This window comes from Myotis yumanensis, unplaced genomic scaffold (assembly GCF_028538775.1).
Source record: "Myotis yumanensis isolate MYYU_CA2020_CCGP unplaced genomic scaffold, mMyoYum1.0.hap1 SCAF_15, whole genome shotgun sequence".
In the NCBI taxonomy this organism is placed as follows: domain Eukaryota; kingdom Metazoa; phylum Chordata; class Mammalia; order Chiroptera; family Vespertilionidae; genus Myotis; species Myotis yumanensis.
Window position 1 is genome coordinate 50,191,918 of NW_027223766.1, and position 19,574 is coordinate 50,211,491.

General features: G+C 42.4%; 1 protein-coding gene across 2 annotated transcripts in view; it reads left to right on the forward strand.

The window, feature by feature from the left end:
* Nucleotides 1-408: 408 nt before the first annotated feature.
* Nucleotides 409-19,574, forward strand: part of EFR3A (EFR3 homolog A) — a 60,532-nt gene continuing 41,366 nt past the window's right edge. Inside the window, exons 1-2 of one of the 2 annotated variants that reach the window (XM_070392351.1) lie at nt 409-601; nt 18,707-18,783. In XM_070392351.1, the coding sequence (XP_070248452.1) occupies nt 592-601; nt 18,707-18,783 (87 nt within the window). In that variant the 5' untranslated portion in view covers nt 409-591. Of the gene's footprint in view, nt 602-15,495; nt 15,540-18,706; nt 18,784-19,574 lie in introns of those variants that run through there. The other variant, XM_070392350.1, reaches the window with a different exon arrangement.

Consider the following 19,574-nt stretch of genomic DNA (forward strand, 5'->3'; position numbering starts at 1 on the left):
TCTCAAAAGACTACAGAAGGCCGGGCAAGTCCAACAGCTCATAAGAGAAAAAGCCCACAGTAGCTACGTGGGTAGGTATTCATGCACCGACAGCCACCACGCTTTTCTTCACAAACATCTTAAACTAGGAAACAATATTGCTAATGCCCCTCGAATAAGGATTCGTGGAAACGAACATTACTCAAACCTAGGGTTTGACAATAAACGAAGCGCCAGGTTGTTCGGTGCGCTGCCCTCCGCACGTGCCGGGCTCCAGCCCCTCCGCGCTGCCCGCCCCCCAGGCCCGGAGTGATCGCTTGTGGGCGGAGCTCGGCGACCGGTGGGGGCGGGGCCTGGGCGTCGGCGACGTGCTGACGTCAGGCCGTGCGGACGCCCAACGCGTCGTCCGGCGTGGAGCTGGGCCGGCCCTGGCAGCTGTGGCCGGCATCGCTGCGTGAGCCGCGGGGTCGGCGTCCGTGCCCTCCGCCCTCCGCCCTCCGCCTCGTCCCGGCCCCCGCGGCTCGGCGTCGGCGCGTCATGGTGCCAACGGCGTGACCTGCGCGGCCCCGCTGAGCCTGGGAGCGAGCGCCGGCGAGCGCGGCTCGGGTCACCATGCCTACCCGTGAGTGGCCGGCCGGGGCTGGGGCCGGGGCCGGGGTCGAGCCGGGCGGGGGCCGAAAGGCTGCGGCCCGCGGGGCGCGCCCTCCGCGGGGACCGGGCAGCGGGGCGGGGCTGGGAGAGCCAGGAAGTGCCCGCCACCTGCCCAGTTAGTTTCGCTTCGGCTTCGGCTTCCGGGGGGTGGCGCGAGCCCGTTGCACAGATGGGGAAACTGAGGCCGAGCGTTCAGGACGCAGGCTACTAAGTGGCAGAGCGCGTGGTCACCGAGACCTCGGGACATCCAAGGCTAATAAGCCCTTTCCCCAGCCCCCTCCCGAGCCAAGTGCAACTTGATGGGCCAGTGGAGGTGACGGCGACGCCTTCCTACCTCCTTGGGGTCCAGGCGTCGCCTGGTGGGATGCATGGGCCCAGGGTCCTGCCCCGCGGCACCCCAAGTCCTCGCAACACGTCGGGGGGGGGGGGGGGGTTGACGTAGGTGTGCTTTGGGGGAGCCTGTTAGGGTCAGATGCCCCAAGTCCTGGCTGCTGGTCCACCTGATGCGGTTCACCTGGCAGGTCATTAACCAAACACGCCGTCGGGTGTAGGGCTCCTCACCTGACACTTTGAAGAATAAGATTCCCGAGTTTGGGCCCCGGAATCTACGGGGAGAGACCGTAAAGTGTGAGAATCACGGAATGGGGGAGGCATTTGCACGGTACTACCCGCGACCCATTTTAAAAGGACCCAGGGAATGGATGGCAGCGTGACTTGAGACTCAGTGGCCCGGTCTGGTCTGGATGGAGAGGAGGCATGAGGAGGGTTGGAGTGAGTGCTCTGCCCTGCAGGATCTTCCGGGGCTTGTCTTGTCGGCTCGTGTTTCTTAGTTTCTATAAGCCCTGACTGCCCGTATTTGGGTGGACATATGGGACACTGGATTTCCAGGTCAGACTCAGATGCACGTTTTGTCTAGTGGCGGGTAAAGAGGAGGTATTTCCTGACACTAGAAAGGTTTATGTGATTCTGTGGCAAACCTTCAATTACTGTAACTCCTCACAGGTGTGTGGGGTAAGGTGGCTTTTGTTTTCTTAACCTCCCAGGTGTGTGGCCTTAACTCTTGTTCTTGGGTTTTGTATTTTTATTCCTCCGGATTGGAGGATTACCGTCATCGTTGTTGTCACGTTGTTATTTCTGAGTTCGTGTTATTCCGTGAATATTTGAGGTGGTCGAAAGGAAGAGGGTGAACGCCTCTGCTCTGGGAAGTGAAGGCTTCCAGTGGGATTTACTGGTGAAATGGCACCGTAAGAATCCTGTGAAAGTAAACAACAGTGCTAGTTATTATGTTCTAAGGCTATGTTGCTTCATAGAGTGGATATGGAAAACACGCTTCTTTTAAAATGTGTGGTTTGCAATGCAGGATGACGCAAGGATGAGCCCTGCTGTACTTCGCACAGTTAGAGTGCAGATTCCATGATCTGACTGGACGACAAGTAAAATGTTTGTTATTTATCACTGTTATTGTTAATATTGATTATGGTACAGCTTCTGTAATTGCACAAGAGTGTGGTCCCACTTGCTGGTACCCCTGTGAAGTCAATAGTGTTCATCTTTACTTTTCTTTTTGTGGCCAGCACCTCCCAAATTTCTGGGATAGTGCAGTGGACAGTAGCACTGGTAAGGAATTCCGTGTGTAGGATAAATTTCAAGCATGTTAAGTGCATAAGCAGAGGTAGTAAAATTATTACTTTCTTTAGGGATGCTTTTAGGAAGAAAACGCTCTCCAAATAAGCTAACTTTTGCCAAAAGGAGTTAAGAGCCTCTCACAAATCTAACCAGCTCATCCTTCAGGGTTTAGTGAAATAAAGGTGATGCTTTTATGTAAAGTGAAGGTGTTGGAGATGATTAGTAGGGTCTCCCAGGCTATAATTCTGAAAGTGACATTTGCTCCAAGTCAGAGAATTATTCTGCTCTTGCTCTTCCATTACTTGTGTGGAATATCGATGCTCTCAGTGATGAGTAGAATCCAAGGGAGCATGGAATACCCTTGAAGGCTAAGCACTTGCATAGCTCGTGAATGTTAACAGGAGCGTGACTGCAGTTAGTTGGGGGAGCTATAGACCAGCAGTCGCCGACTGGTGGTCCACAGACCACTGGTGGTCCGTGAGGTCTGAAAGGTTGGCGACCGCTGCTATAGATTCTTCTTCAGAAAACTCCCTGCAAGGGTGTCTGACAAGCTGCTGTGACACAAGAACAATTAACAGTCACTAAGCACAGATTTCAAGACTGTTCCACTAAGCCATCTTCTCAGACCTTAATTTGACACATCATTTCCCTAAAACCTTTTATTTCATCCTTCCCGCTTCAAAGGATCATTAGGAAACATTTTAAAGATTTTCCAAGCTTGAATCAGAATTTGAGTGGGAGAAATGTTAAAGCTTATTAACTCATTCATTTTATTTTATTTTGCTTATCAGGAGACTGAGCCTCAATAAGTTTCAGTAACTTGACTGAGGTCACATGTCTGGGCCCCGTAACCCCTTAACCACGAGGAGCACAGATTACTGGCGTGCGTGGAGCCTTCTGTGTTTGTTCATCGCCTCTCCCTCTCTCCCACCCTCCCGCCCACTATCTATGTGTGCTGCCAGAGTGACATCTGAAGAATTTTCTTTCTCACAGTGACCTTTGGCTTAACACTGCTTTGGTTACTATCAGATCTCATCTCTTAATGTATCCCCACTTATGGGGATCGAGGGCTGCATTTCTGATGATGTGGATGGTGGGAGATAAGTCTGGAGATGGAGATGGGAGCCAGGATTGGAAGGAATTTATATGCCATGCAATGAACTTGACTAATGTTGGGTTTATGTTGTCACAGTCACAGTTAAAGGGGCTACATATTTTATAAGCATGCTAGCAGTTTCCAGCTTACAAAACTTAAAATTTGCTGTTGAATTAATGACTTACTACTGATTGTGTGCCGGGCAGTGTATGTTGTGCTTTGCATGAATTATCTTTTTAAAATTACCTCCCACTTTGAGAGAGGCCCTATTTGACCTCCTAGAGAAATGGAGAGATTGAAGTTCAGGGAAGGGAAGTGACATGTCTAATGACAGTGATAGAGCTGGGATTGGAACTAGATGGGTCTGACTTCAAAGTCCCACTCCCCCCCACCCCCCATACTCACTGCTCTGAGCCAGGCAGGAACTGAATCTACAGTCATCAGATACTGTCAGTTTCTTTTAACACCGTCCCTTTTGCTAAGCACTGTGCCTAATTGCATAATTGGTGCTTGATAAATATTGAATGAATGATTGATTGAATCTTAACTGGAGTCAGAGAAGTTACTCTTTGGATACCATAACCTGAAATAACTCTCTCCTCTCCCCCACCCCCTGTAAAAACAGTGTTATAACATTTTTATAATTATGGTTAGGTTCTTAGCAGGTGTGCCTGTTCGTATTTGCAAGGCTTGAGACAGACATGCAGATGGAGGCTGCAGATCACAGTATAAGTCGGGTTTCTCAGTCTTTGCACTGTGGAAGTCTTGGACTGAGTACTTTTGTTTGGGAGGTGAGGGCCTGTCCTCTGTATTGCGGGGCCTGTCCTGTGCAGTGCGGGCTGTTTAACAGCATCTCTGGCCTCTACCCACTAAGGCTGGTAGTAACCCTCCCTGTCCCCCAAAGTCGTGACAACAGAACTATCTCCAGACATTGCCGATGTTCCCTGGGGTACAGAATTGTCCCTGGGTGAGAACCACTGGTCTGAATATTTAAATGTTATAGATGAAGCTGTGCCCACAGCCTGAGTCCCTGCAGCCTGCTCCCCAGAGATCGCCTTCTCCACCTGGAGGCCCAAGGAGCCTGCAAGCCTAATTCAGTCAGCAGTGAACGGTTGGGTCAGAGCAGAGTCTTGCCTGACCCTGGCCTGGCATTGACCCTGTCACAGTCCACAGGGAGCCAGAGTGGACAGGTTCCCCTCACCCCAAACCTCACTCTTCCATCTCAGGAGTTCCAGACAGTCCTAGGCACCCGAGTAGAAGAGCAGGCATGAGGAGGATGCCCTGCCCCTTGGGGAACTCTCTCTACTAGACTCCCACGTGGGTAATTTCGAGTGACAACTTTAATAAAAAACAGTTATCTTTCTTTGGTGATCTAGGCTCTGATTTCCACTGTCCCCTCTCTGTCCCCTCCCCAGCCCATACAGCCCTCTAAAAGGGAAGAAAGTCTGTAGTGTTTTGGGAGGCCGAGGTCCTTTTATCCTGAGTCAAATGAAGGTACTAGTTCTTAGGAGAAAACCATGTTTTACCCATTACCTAGGTCACCTTTGGTATGGAATGGTCAGGTTATCATGTATAGTGTGTTCCTAGTCAGGGGATGGATTGCAGTGGACAAATCTGATTCCATATAGTCTATCACAGTCTCCCTTTTGATTACTTATTACTGTTCTCTACCGCTAAGTATTATTAGACAGCAGGATTTCAGTTTTTATTTAAAAAGGACTAGCACTACTCAGGTATTTTTTAAAATATTTTTTATTGATTTCAGAGAAGAGGAGAGAGGGAGAGAGAGATGGAAACATCAATGATGTGAGAATCATTATCAGCTGCCTCCTGCATGCCCCCTACTGGGAATCGAGCCCACAACCCGGGCATGTGTCCTGACCAGGAATTGAACTGTGACCTTCTGGTTCATAGGTGGAAGCTCAGTGATTGAGCCACACCACCCAGGCTCCTCAGGGATTTTTATTGTACCTCTGAATGGTACAAATGGTACAGTGTTTCTGTGTGAACACCGGTTCCATTACAGACTCCATTTTTACATGTCAGCTACCCTCTCCTCTGGAAGAGCCCCTGTGTAGAAAGTGAGCACCCCTTTATCCAAGGGAATAGGTAGTACAAAGGTTTTATTGATATCATTGAAGGAAACCAGTCGCTGACATTCTCAGAAATGGAGGGGAGGGCGCAGAATGTCGCAATGTGGCCCGCACCACTTTAAGGAGGAAGAGCAGTAGATAAGACATGAGCTGTTTGTCTAGGCTAGGGGTTCCTAAATATTTTAGCAGAATGAACCCTGTTGAGAATCTCATGCAAGCCATGATTATTCTTCCCCAGAAAAACCCAGATTTCACTTGGAGTTTTGCATAGTTTCAAGAGATTGGAAGGCACACTGAGGTGCATCCCTGGACAAACGGAGAGGACCCGAGCGCCATGACAGTTCTTTGCGCACAGCGTTGAGACTCCGGTTGTGGCAGAATATCATCCTTGGCCAAAGATAACACGCCATTCTACATATGTCTTTCTGCTGCTTTAAACGTTCCCCCTAATTTTGCACATGCTGCCCATTGTTTTTTCTTAGATCTCTGTCTCTGCTAGCCTACTGAAATCTTCGAATTTTAATGTAGATGAGTATCCAATAGGTTTTTTTAAAATCAGCATCTCTGAAGACAGTTAACTTAAGAATCTTAGGGTCACCAGAGAAGGAACGGAAGAAAAGGAAAAATGAAACTGAATTGAATTTGTAGCTAAGAAGAACATTCCTGTCAGTCATTAAGAGGAAGGTGAAGCCAAGTGGATTAAGTGTGCCATTCGGCTGGTAATTATGTGCTAGAACCCAGGTCATCTGCATACTGGGGTGGGAGGTTCTCACAGCTACATACTCCATGCTGCCTTCATGGGGGAGAGAAAGGAATAGGCTAGAACAGCGCTCGGCAAACTGTGGCTCAGCAAACCACAGCTCGCGAGCCACATGCGGCTCTTTGGCCCCTTGAGTGTGGCTCTTCCACAAAATACCGACTTCTGCACATGGGCCACGAAGTTTCAATTGCACTGTACATGCGCGCCCGCACGTGGTATTTTGTGGAGAAGCCACACTCAAGGGGCCAAAGAGCCGCATGTGGCTCGTGAGCCGCGGTTTGCCCACCACTGGCTAGAAGTAGTATAAAAATCTGGCTAAAGGTTTGAAGGATTCAAAGTTTATATCCAATATAAAACTATTTGTGGCATTTATACAAATCAGAAAGCAAACCACCAAAAACCCTGCATGGTTAAAATACCACCTACACTTTAAAAGTCTAAGTACAAATGCTTCGTAAAAAGTTAGGGGGAAATTATTCATCTTCACTAATAGAGAAACGCTAATTAAAAGCTGAAATCATTTTTGGATTGTCACTTTTTTTTTTCTTTATTGATTGAGGCAGTGGTTCTCAACCTGTGGGTCGCAACCCCTTTGGCGGTCGAACAACCCTTTCACAGGGGTTGCCTACGACCATCCTGCATATCAGATATTTACATTACAATTCATAACAGTAGCAACATTACAGTTATGAAGTAGCAATGAAAGTAATTTTATGGTTGGGTCACAACATGAGGAACTGTATTTAAAGGGCCAGAGGTTGAGAATCACTGGATTAAGGTATTACATATGTGTTCTTATCCTCCCCATTGCCCCCGCACCACACCCCCCACTCATGCCCTCACCACCCCATTGTCTGTGTCCATTGGTTAGGCTTATATGCATTCATACAAGTTCTTTGGTTGATCTCTTCCCCTTACCCCCACCCTCCCCTACCTTCCTTCTGAGGTTTGACGGTCTGATCGATGCTTCTCTGTCTCTAGATCTTTTTTTGTTCATCATTTTATGTTGTTCATTATATTCCACAAATGAGTGAGAGCATGTGATATTTATATTTCTCTGACTGGCTTATTTCACTTAGCATAATGCTCTCCAGGTCCATCCATTCTGTTGCAAAGGCTAAGAGTTCTTTTTTACAGCAGCATAGTATTCCATTGTGTAGATGGACCACAGTTTTTTAATCCACTCATCTGCTGATGGGCACTTAGGCTGTTTCCAAATCTTAGCTATGATAAATCATGCTGCTATGAACATAGGGGTGTATATATCCTTTCTGATTGGTGTTTCTAGTTTCTTGGGATATATTCCTAGAAGTGGGATCACTGGGTCAAATGGAAGTTCCATTTTTGGTTTTTTAAGGAAACTCCATAATGTTCTCCACAGTGGCTGCACCAGTCTGCATTCCCACCAGCAGTGCACGAGGGTTCCTTTTTCTCCACATCCTCGCCAGCACTTGTGAATACACTTTTTTAAACAATAAGAGGCAAAGGCAGGAGAGATGGCAGAAGTTTAAATTGGCACAACCTTTTTGGGAAGTCACTTGGCAATATTTTATCAGTGCTACGATGATGCTTCTACCCATCGCATTGCCCAGTAATTTCACTTTGGACTCTGTCTTTTAGAAATGATTAAAAACATAGACTACACCAGGTTTATGCACTGAGATATCTAGCACTGTAATATTTATAAAATAGCAAAAACCCAGAAAATTCAGTATCCAGTAATGGGGATGCACACATTGAATATAGAACATCCTTACAACAAAATATCATGTAACCATTAAAAATTATACTGATGAAGGTGCTGGGATTATGAGTTATTTTTAGTTCCTCTTCCGTAATTTGTGTTTTCCAGATTGTCTGCAGTTAGCATTTATTCTACAACCAGGTGCCTAAGATTTTTTACAACTTTAACATAATTTTTGCAAAATTTTTATAATCCTTTCAAAAACCTGAAGTGAAACATTAAACTCTTACCTTGATCTCGTTCTTTGTTTAGCCCATAGAAAAGAATTTTGAGTAACTGATCAAAAGTTTGGACTGAATATGTGGCTTAGGACAGGAGTAGGGAACGTCCGGCCCGCAAGGCTGTCTTGTTCTCTCTTTTGCATATTTATTAACTGCTTGCTAACTTTAAGTATTATGAGATAACAGCATTCTAACTTTTATTAAAGAAGGAATCACAATTCAGTGCTATATAAGGCCTGCAGAAATCATTTGGTCTGGCTCTGCCAAGGCACTAGGGGTGAGTTAATTACATGGGTGACCAAATATAGCAGGCTAGTTTTTAAGTTGATAATTTTGTATGGCCCGTGAATGATGTTATAAATATCCAAATGGCCCTTGGCAGGAAAAAGGTTCCCCACCCCTGGCTTAGGAGAACAGTGCATTTGCTGTCTGAGCTATTGCTGTCTTGCCAGAAATTGCAAAATTCTGTGAATGACTTTGAGCAATGGTTGGTGAATTATGTTGTTCCTGGATAGAGAGTAAAATAATGGGGCTTTTTTCTTATCCTTGGTATTTTATTCTGAAAGGAGAAAGAAATTATCTCAGATTATTTCTGATTATTATTTTACTAGAGGCCCAGTGTATGACATCGTGCACTGGGTTGGTTGGGGGCAGGGTCCCTGAGCCCGGCCTGCGCCCTCTCGCAGTCCGGGAACCCTTGGCAGATGTCCAACTAACGGTTTAGGCCCCCTCGCGGGGAGCAGGCCTAAGCTACCAGCCGTGAGCCCGGCTCAGGGCTTCTGGCTGAGCGGCACTCCCCCTGTGGGAGTGCACTGACCACCAGGGGGCAGCTCCTGCATTGAGCGTCTGCCCCCTGGTGGTCAGTGCGCATCATAGCAACCAGTCGTTCTGCCCTTCGGTCGATTTGCATATTAGCCTTTTATTATATAGGATGAAACCCTAGAACAGTGGTTCTCAACCTTCCTAATGCCGGGACCCTTTAATACAGTTCTTCATGTTGTGGTGACCCCCAACCATAAAATTATTTTCATTATGCTGCTTCATAACTATAATTTTGCTACTGTAAACAATATGTAATTATATATGTGTTTTCCGATGGTCTTAGGCGACCCCTGTGAAAGGGTCATTCGACCCCCAAAGGGGTCGCCACCCACAGGTTGAGAACCGCTGCCCTAGAAGGTTGAGATAAATCATTATTTAAGTGGGGAATTTATAGGTTTCTCTTTCTTTTTGTGGAACGATTGTGTGCTGTGGAATGAACACAATTCTGAGGAAGTGTAATCACAAAGTGAATGTTAGTAGTCCCTCCTATGATTAATATGTCAGACTTGTCAAAATTCTTATCATCCACGCTTGCCAGCTTCATTCAGTTCTTGAAACGAGCCTGCTTGCACTTCTGCTCTGAAACACACAGGAGCTGCTATTACTTTTCCTCTTTCCATGTAGGCTGTCTTGTTCTCTCTTTTGCATATTTATTAACTGCTTGCTAACTTTAAGTATTATGAGATAGCAGCATTCTAACTTTTATTAAAGAGGGAATCACAATTCAGGTTTTTTTCATTGTACCTCTGAATTGCTGTATTCTAAAATCAGGCGTTAAACCTTCTGCTCTGTAGTCTTTGACAGGATTTCTGCCTTCCTAAATGCCATTAATTTTTCTTGTTGTTCTTAGTTGGTGAGTTATTCACTGTACCTTGTCCTTTCATTACCTGAACTGCAGTAGTTTTCCTGGATGATGCTAACTGTTCCTCACACCCCTGCTATTTAATTGGCTTTTTCATGTCTTGGCAATTGGCTGCAAAGTTCTCTGTGCTGTGGTTGCACTTAACTTCAAATGGCTTTAAATGGGTCTCACTCCTGCTGGGCAGAGAAAATGAAATATAAAGTGTTCATGTTTGCCATTATCAGTTCCTGGGATCACATAGATTTTGCAGGAGGAACTTGGCCAGCTAAAGTACTGGCCTGGACGTGGAAAGGAGCGGCTCATTTGTGACATCTGACTTCCACTGACTTACAGACTTAGTTGTAAGTTTACTAGCTGTTGGAGCCATTAAATGAAAAATGTTGCTGCTCTCTTTGTTACCATCTTGATAGGTTCCAGCAACACGCTGGTTAAGGGCTGAACAACTTTAAAACTGTGTCCAGGGGTTCTAAGAACATTAGGGAGGGGTGAGTATGGTTAAGTTGGGTTAGGCTGTAGAGTTTTTGCAATTTTAGATTAAAGAGTTAATTCAAAATTAACTCTTTAATCTAAAATTGCACTGCTAACAATTTGAGTATTTGCTAAGAGTGAAATACTTTTTAAAATCAGTCCTTTAAAATTTTCAAGAAAAAATAAGTTTTTTATAGTTGCAGTAATAAAATGAATGCTATAACTGTATGCAAAGTCCCAGGTTCCTTGTGTGTAATGCTGCAGAAAGTTGCTGTTTTTTCTTCCATGAATTAGTAGTGTAAGTCTTGACTTTGAAATTGAAGAAAATCTAGTAATACATTGAAATCTTAATGGTAGCATCACATTTTGGTTTATGATTATTTAAGAATATTGACTAGAAAAGATTGGATTGCCTTTCTAAACGTTTGATTAACAGAAAACTCAATTGTATATACTAACTGTGACCATTTTGTGTGTGTGTGCACGTTAAAAGAATACTTGAAAATTTCAAGATGTCTTAGGCTTTTGACTTTGTGTTACCTAAGTCTCATGTATGGAACGAATACAAAATGTTTAGAGTTTCTGAGCTTTAGTTAGAAGTTTGAGGAGACTGTATCCAGCATTGAGCCTTGAAGGTTTAAATTAGTAATTTAATATTTTTAAATTAAACCTTTTACTTAGCTAGGCTTACTCAATAAGTGCTAGGTTATATTTTGCTATCTTCAAACTTTGGATAGAGAAATAACTTAAAAATATACATTCTGTTTAGATACATAATTAGAGTGCTACCTATCTTTTCCTTTACTGTTTGATCAGAAAACCTAATTATCTCAATTCAAATGAGAGTCTTTAACATGGCATAGACACTGTGGGTGTTGTGGAATCTATAAGAAGGAGCAATGCCGTTGGTATATTAAATGTATTTGTTCTAAAATTAATTTTGGGAGTCACAAACACCCCCACAAATTTAACACTTTTGTTACTCTTTGACTAATGAGAAAATAAAATTTTTTTTTAAATTTAAGTTTTTGAGGAATTTTCTAGGTGTTTTTAATTTTGCCTGAAATAACTTCTATCCATCTTGTGAAATATTCAGAGGATTTTTTAAATTTTTTATTTATTTTTAATTTTGAAATAATTATCGATTAATAGGAAGTTACGAAAAAGAGTATCCAGGTAGGTCCCTTCATTCTGTCCCAGAAGTAATATCTTATATAACTATAATACAGTATCAGAGCAGAAAATTGACATCGGTACTGTCCACAGAGCTTACTCAGATTTCGTCAGTTTTATGTTGCTCACATACTTTAAAAACACACACAATTACATATGGAAAAAATGTGATTCCATTTGTAATTCTCAATAGTGCTACTGACATCATCTTAAAGGACATTTAGTTAATATTTTATCTATTAAATAAACAAGGGAGTCATATACTATTTCAGTTCTGCCTCATCTAATTGCTTACCTCCGGAGATTGGGACACAGGAGCGCTGTACTCCCTCCAGGACTGCACCTGGGCACATCTGACGAGGGCTGGGCACCCAGGTCCGGACATGGTGCTAGAAGTAGCGGGGACCCACATGCTCCGTCTGACATTGGTGGGGATGGGGTAGGAGCCTGTTTCTGTCCTGGTTGCAGCTCTGGTTTCTGTGTCATCCACTGGCTGGCTTCTTACTGTTTTGTGAACTAAGCCAACATCAGATGAAATGAATAGAGAATTGTATTTTCTGAGTTTAATATTTGCAGTAATTTTTTTTCATATGATGATCCCAGAAGGCTTTTCACATGCGATCTTTCAGGAATATATTTCCTTGGACAGATTATTCTACAGTTTATTGCTCTTGTCCTTGTGTTACTCCAAGTAATATTTAATTTTTTCAGTTAAGTATGATATACACAGTAAAGTCAAGTCTAAGATCTATAAATTGATTTTCTAAGGAGGAGACTATCTAATACATATTATTGTATTAAAAATTGTAAGAGTGGGGAAGCAACAGATGTGGAATATAGACCAGACACCAGGTGACTCTGAATAAAGTGTTTCTTCTACAGACAGTAACTCAGAGTAGTTTTGAACAGTTGTGTATAGCCAGGATTACAGTCCAGTGGGAAGTCCATCCTTTAAGACAGAACTGGAGCTTTTATTCCCTTTATTGCCTTTGTTGTCATCCTCTTTTCCATAAAGCGTATGCGCCTGGGAATAAAGAACCAGCAGTGAAATTGAGAATGAATGGAGAGGAGGTATAGAATTACATGTGGAAAGAATCGGGTAATAGAACACTCCACTAATGGATTACAATCCCTTTAAAGGGAACACTTTCCTGAAGATAAGACTATTTTGTTCCTGTGTTTTTGACCCCCTATCTAATTAATTACCAAACCCTTTTGATGCTAAGTTTGTGCCACCTCCCACGTTCCTTCCTTTCTAAGCTCTGGGTCATTAGAAAATGCATTTTGGCTTTTTTACGTGCCAAGTAAGTTAGAGATGCTTGGGTTGTTCCATCTGACTGTAATTCACTGTCCCCAGCTTATCCTTATAGTTCAGTCTACTCATTCTTCAGGGGAGCCTTCAGCTCAGGCCCGTGTCCTCCCCAAAACCTCTCCATACTCGAGCTGCAGGTGCTTTTTCTCCTCTGAACCGTGGCCCTTACAGCCTTGTGGTGCACTTGACATTGGACATTTCTTGTCCTCCTCTCTGAACTGTGGCCCTTATGGCCGTGTGGTCCATTTGATATTGGACATCCCTTATCTTCAAACATTGTCAAAATATTATTGTAAAATTCAGTTACTAAACCTTTGCCTTTTCAAATAGATAGTTCCTTTTAAATCCCCTATAGTCCTTAGCACAATGTCCTGTACACATGTGTTAAAGTACAGGAATAACACCATAGTACAGGCTTCATATATGTTTATGGTATGTATACATATTTATATCTTCAGTATTTGATACTTGGGAGGGCTCTGTGTGAGTGGGACTGTAATACTCTAAATCATTTTAATTGTATGAAACGAATGTGTTATTCTGGTACTAACTTTATGAGTAATTTGACTTTTAATTTTAACCTTGAAGGGAATATGTGATGCAGACTCTTAAAGGGTTTGGACACCACAAGCTAGAGTCTTGAAGTGATGAATTTTTAAAATCTAATAGAAAAAAAACAGCCTATCTCTTTTCACCCTGATTATTGATTACCGCCAGGCCTAAAAATAAACCATTAATTGTTTAAACTGATTCAATTGACATTGTCATCTATACATTAGAGAAATCATATTGGTCTGGCATTTATTTAGTGGATAGTATACTTTCTTTGTCATTTTTTGATTCTTATAGCACATATTAGAGCAGATATTAAATTCATTTTGTCAGTAAACTTTGGGTCTACATTCATTTAGTAAAGCAACATTTTTTAAATAAGTGCTATATTTCAGACATGCACAATAATGAATAAGATATGGGCTTTATGTTGGAGTGTCATGTTCTAGTGGTAAAGTCAGATATGTATATAAATAAGTAAAATAAATTGTTACAAGTGCTATGGTAGAAATATACATAAAGGACTAAAACCCAGTAATCACGGCTATTCCTATTTAAAAGTCTGAAATTTAATGAGCCCTAAATATGTCAATGAATTCCTAATCCATTATAATTTAGAATTAATTAAGGTGATATAATTGCTATGTAGAAGGTATAGATACTGTTATGTTTTGCTCTTAAAGATCAACCTGCTCCAAAGCCATACAGTTGATTCCCATGCTGGGATCTAAGCATTCTTCAACTCCAGGGACAGTGTTAGCCAGTTATTTTTGATTTAGAGGATAGTTTTATACCAAGTACCTGGTACCATGGTGGTATTTAATAACAGAGGCATTGATAGATTAGTAACAGTTTAATATGCAGACATTAATATTTCCAGTTAAATTTAAATTATCACTGAATAATGTAGTCAGTCAGAAGTGTAAGTAGCTTATTTTAAAAAAGGGTCTTTATTAATTACCCAAACCCCCAAACTTACAGAATTGCATAGGAAAGCAAATGTCATCACAGACTAGAAGTATGTGCTGGTGGACTAGCCACTTAGAGGTAAGCAGAATTCTTCCAGAACCTTTGTGTGCCAGGTTCCTGATCCATACCATGAGGGTTTCTATGCCATTCCTCGAATCCTGTTATGGATATGTTAGGACAGGTTGGAAATTAATTCTAAATCTTTCCATCAAAGGAGGATGTTAGAGGCGAGGCTAGGGGACATTGGTGAGTCTATATGAAAGTGGTATTAGGGGAGCTAGGAGGAAACTTGTCTTGGGGTGTTTTGAAAAAGAAATGGTTAAAAAAAAGAAATGGTTAACAGGAGTATGCAAATTTTACTAAAAAGATATTAACCTGTTTTAAGTGAATTCTACATTATAGGAAATTTTTATTTTAATTTAGAACTCATAACCCTGAGAAGCAGGTAGAAGGATTTTCTGTTGATTGAACAGCTTGCCCCATAAGCCTGGCACTTTTGGGGGATCATAATTTTTCTCTTTCCAACCCTGTCCCAGTTCCATTTTCTCATAGCTTAGTTATTCCACTTGAGACTTCGTGTTTCTCCTCCCAAGTGTATCCTTAGCAGGGTTCTGAATTCCACATGCTCCGGGAGGGTAGTGGGCTACCTTCTTTATATGCTGGGATTAAATGTAAAGGAAGAATTCATGTTGCTCAGACTTGCCAGTTGCTTCAGGCTTTTGGTGATGTGCTTAGCCCGGTTTTTCCCTTGGAAAAGAGAATATTGCGAAGAGGTCAAAAGTAGAAAGAGGAGGGATTGAAGGAATGCTTTAAGGAAAACAGTTTTAAGTACTTTTATTTTCTTATTTGAACTGTATGAAAATCTGCTTTTCTTCAACTAGCAGTACGAATGCTTGCATGAGATCCTGTTGACGCTGTTTGGCCCTGCCAGCAGAATTTGATAAGGATATTATCAAGTTCTCGATAGCTTTACATTTGATGTCAGTAACAAGCTGGATGAGCTCCATTACGCTAGTGCCCTCCGCTAATCAATTACAAGTAAAGTGAGCTCGGCGCTGCCTGCGCAGTAGGTGGAAGGACCTGGGGCAGGACGATCAGCTAGAAAGCCGCCTCCGACAGCATGAGAGACTACGTCCCAGTCCCTGCGGCCGACCTCGAAAAGCCTTACGAGCTGACTCCGACCAGGGAGTCCACCGCATTCCTGTGCCTGAGTAGGTCCAGTGATTTCCTTGTCATTCTGCTTGTGATGCTTGTATGTTCAGCATTCTCTTATTTTAAGTAGTCGATAGTTAATTCTTTTGTGATTATTGTCATAGTCGTTTTAACCTTATCTTCAATATGGTCTCGTTTTATAGAAACTCAAGTAAATGGCTATTTTAAACCTGGTTTTATTTCTCTGTAGTTGGTAGTTTTTCAGTTATGCTAAGTGGTCAAGAAGGTGTTTTTGTTTGTTTGTGTGGGGTCCTGTGGGGGAACTTGATGTGATCTTTATTTTCTTGCGCAGAAGTGCATTCCTCATCTGTTGGACACATTCCTGCAGCCTGTTCATTGGGCATGGAATGCGGAATGCTCAGATGTTTAAAGGGATTTAGAAGTTGTTCAGTACTTGAATGTCGTGTGGCAATGACCCTTTTAGTCATCAGATAGGCTGGAATCCCAGCTCCTCTCCTTGCCAACTGTGATGGGACAGATGGTGCCCCTGAGCCTCTCTCCTCATTCACCAGCGAGAATGAGCACAGCAAATGAATAATGTGGTAGGTGCCTAGGCTAGCACTGCACACATCCTGTCCAGGAGAGGCAGGTACCCCCTGTGCTGACGTTATGGAAGCTTTTGTGAATCACATGTGAAATTGGTTGAGTTTTAGATGGTTGCTTTACAGCAAAGGTTTTGCCATTGTTGGGAATACTGTCTCAAGGGCCTCAAATACCTGTTAGGCTTCTCTTACTGCACTACCACAAATAGCTAGCCTTTTATTGACTGCTTACTGTATGTTACACCCTTCATAAGAACGTCACATATAATTGTATTTAATTTCCCAATAAATATGAAAAATGCATGGTTATACCTATGTAACTACTGTGGAAATGCATGAGAAGAGAAAGTAACCCGCCCACCCCAGGTCTGTCTGTCTGTCTGTCTGTCTGTCTGTCTCCAGGGCCCATGCCCTTTAACCCCATGCTGCCTATTTGGCATTATGACTTTTTATTCAGCTGTCTCCCTCAGTAGACCTAAGATTTCTGAAAGTAGGAACTGGATAATGTGTGTATCCCAAGTTCAGATTTTTTGAGGCCTCTTTAAACTAAGCGCAATATATAATATCAGAAGGTGTCAGTGTGACTGACACTTCATAGCGTATTAAGAATCCTTAACTACTGAGCATAATGTAACTACCATCCTGATGGGAAACTGGGAGCCCTGAGACCTGTTTTTAGCCCCTTTGCTATGACAGCAATTTGAATTTACTGTTTGGCCTCACATTAGTGTTCACAAAGTGTCTTTTCACTTTCTTACCAGACTATAAGCTCCTTTCGTTGTAGCAGTACATGGGCTAGTGCTCAGTGCCCTGCAGTAAGTTTGGTTTTAAGTTATTTCAGTGCGTTGACATTTATCTGAAGTATATTTGTGTTACGTATAATGAACACAGAAACCTGACTTGCTTATTTGGCTGTTACCCTTGATTTTCTTGGTAATAATCAGACCTGTGTTTTGATTTTGGACTCTAAAAAGAGTGCAGGTGTTTTTGGTGTTAGTTAATATGAAAAAAAAATCCCTCTAATGGATTCTTTGGCATTTGTTTTTTCTTCTATTAAAGTAAAAAGCATCCTAAACAATGGATAGCATTTTATATTACCAGCCTAAGTATAGACTGCTGAGTTATTCACTGGTTTTTTTTTTTTTTAATAGCAGATTATAAACTCCTCAGGGGCAAGGAGCTTGTGTCTTTCATACTTCCTTGTATCTTTGGCATCTAGCATGATACCACGTAGTAGGTGCAAATGACGTATTGGGCAGTTGATTGATTTGACCACTAATATCTACTGTGTTGTGGAAAGAGCCTGGGCTTGTAGAGTTAGACATTGGGTTCTCACCCAGCCACTGCTGTCGAGTGAGTTACGTGGTCAGTTCTGCTGCAATTATAATACCTCACCAGTTTGTGAGTATGTTAAATAACGTATGCATTATTTATGTGTGTAAATTTGTGCATGTATGTTTTGTGATTCCTAAAGATGCTGTATGCATCTTAACTGTCCTGCTTTCATCATTTCTTTTCATGGCTTCACTCTACTGCAAATCTGGACCAGTCTTACTTGTTTGGCCTGTGCTGGGCACTCGGTTGACGTTGGGTATTGACTGCATGCGAGAATGATGCACACTTCATGAGCAAAGAGAGATCTGGACAAGTCTCCTGCATAACATTACTTGATAAGAGAGTAGCAGATGTCTGCTTAGATCCGAGTTCTTTTAACTTGTTGCTCAAGTGTTCTCTCATCCCATACTTTGGTTTTTAAATACATACAAATGCCCACTTATACAGCGACACCCCAGTTTCATCAATTATGAGAATAAATTTATAATGGTTCAAGACCAATATTCCTATGAAGTTATTCGTTTGCAGAACAAGAAAACTGATCCTTCCCACTTACATAGTTCTTTCAGAGAGCTGATGTGCCTTACCCGGGGCCATGTTGGAACTTGAGTTAAAGAATTGGAATGAGCCCAGGGCTTCTGGATCCAGACCCATTACTCCTTCTAAGACATCAACAACAGAATATGTACAGCAGCCTGTGAGGATTTTAAAAAATTCCTGGACTTACCTTGAGCTTGTTTTCCCATCTATTGGTAGTTCCTTATGTGATCATTGAGTAGATACAAGTATTCACTGTTTTCACCAGCTGTACTAGGAGTGAACTGTCATTTTAAGACCACTGTGGCTGGAGCTGAGTGGATTGGTTATGCAGGGGTGGTGGGGGGTGGGGAATTCTGGAGTGTAGGGGATGCGAAGAGTAGTATGAGATGAGATCTGAGAAGAGGTAAAGGCGATACAAATTATGTTGTTGCTTTATAGGATGAAGTTGGCTGGTGTGTGTATGTGTGTGTACATTTACACACATGCCCCAAAACAATTTGGTCTGGAACTTTGGAATAACTCATTAGTATATTCATCTTGACCTGGTGTCTTTGGGGAGGGAAGAGGAAATTTAACCGTTTCATTTCTTAATCAGTAATTGAATTGGTGTACTTTTTTTTTTGTTTGTGGCATTTTAAACTTTCCCCCTTCATTTTAAATAACCCATTAAAATGCAGAAGCTTAGTTTCTGAGTCCATTTACAATATGAATAACCCCTGTACTTTGTGCTTTTATTCTCTTTTGAACAGGAGTGTGTTGCTGCTGTTCTGCTTTGCGTCCTCGCTACAAACGCCTGGTGGACAACATATTCCCTGAAGACCCGAAAGTAATTTGATCTACATCTGCTGACCCTTCTCTTTGCTGGCCCATCCTTCCCCTGCTGATCCCTCTCAGGGGTCCCTAATTTCATTTTCCTACTTTTACTCCTGAATCTCACCATGCACACTACTATTTTATACTTCTCCTTCTTTTGCGTTAAAATGACCTATGCTTGCTTGTCTAATTTTCAGATCCTTCTCATAGATTAGGCATGAATTTGGAATAGTGGATAGGTGATGTTCTTTGTCTCGATAGTTCCTGAATTTAAGTAATACTCATCAAAATTTTATGAACTGGTGCCAGAGTATTTGTATGAAATGCTAAGACTATAACTGTGAACACAGACATGGCTCTCTGCTCTCACCGCACTCCTAGACAAGTAAATTGGCAGTTACAATATGGCGGGAAAGAGAAAGGAAGCACAGGAGGGTGCTGCTGGAGTGGGTTGGAATGGCATCTGATTTGGGTTTGGGAGAAGAAAGGCCTGAAGGAAATGAAGCAAAGATTCAAAGAATAAATGGAGTTGGCCACACAGTTTTTAGAAGAGAATTGAGATGTAAAGTAAGAACCCTCCGGGCAGAGTTTGTCCTCCTTTTACTGAAATTCTTGTAAATTTTTTATAAAAGTCACTTTACTGTGGAAGATTACTGGTTTCAAGGCATCTGGGTTTAGTTTAGATTTTCCAAGACTTCTTTAGTCTTATGTTAATGGACATGAATAAAAATTGTTAACGTGTTTGATTTCCAGAATTTGCCTTATTTTAAAATGTAGCCAACTATAGAAACCTTTTGGCTATCT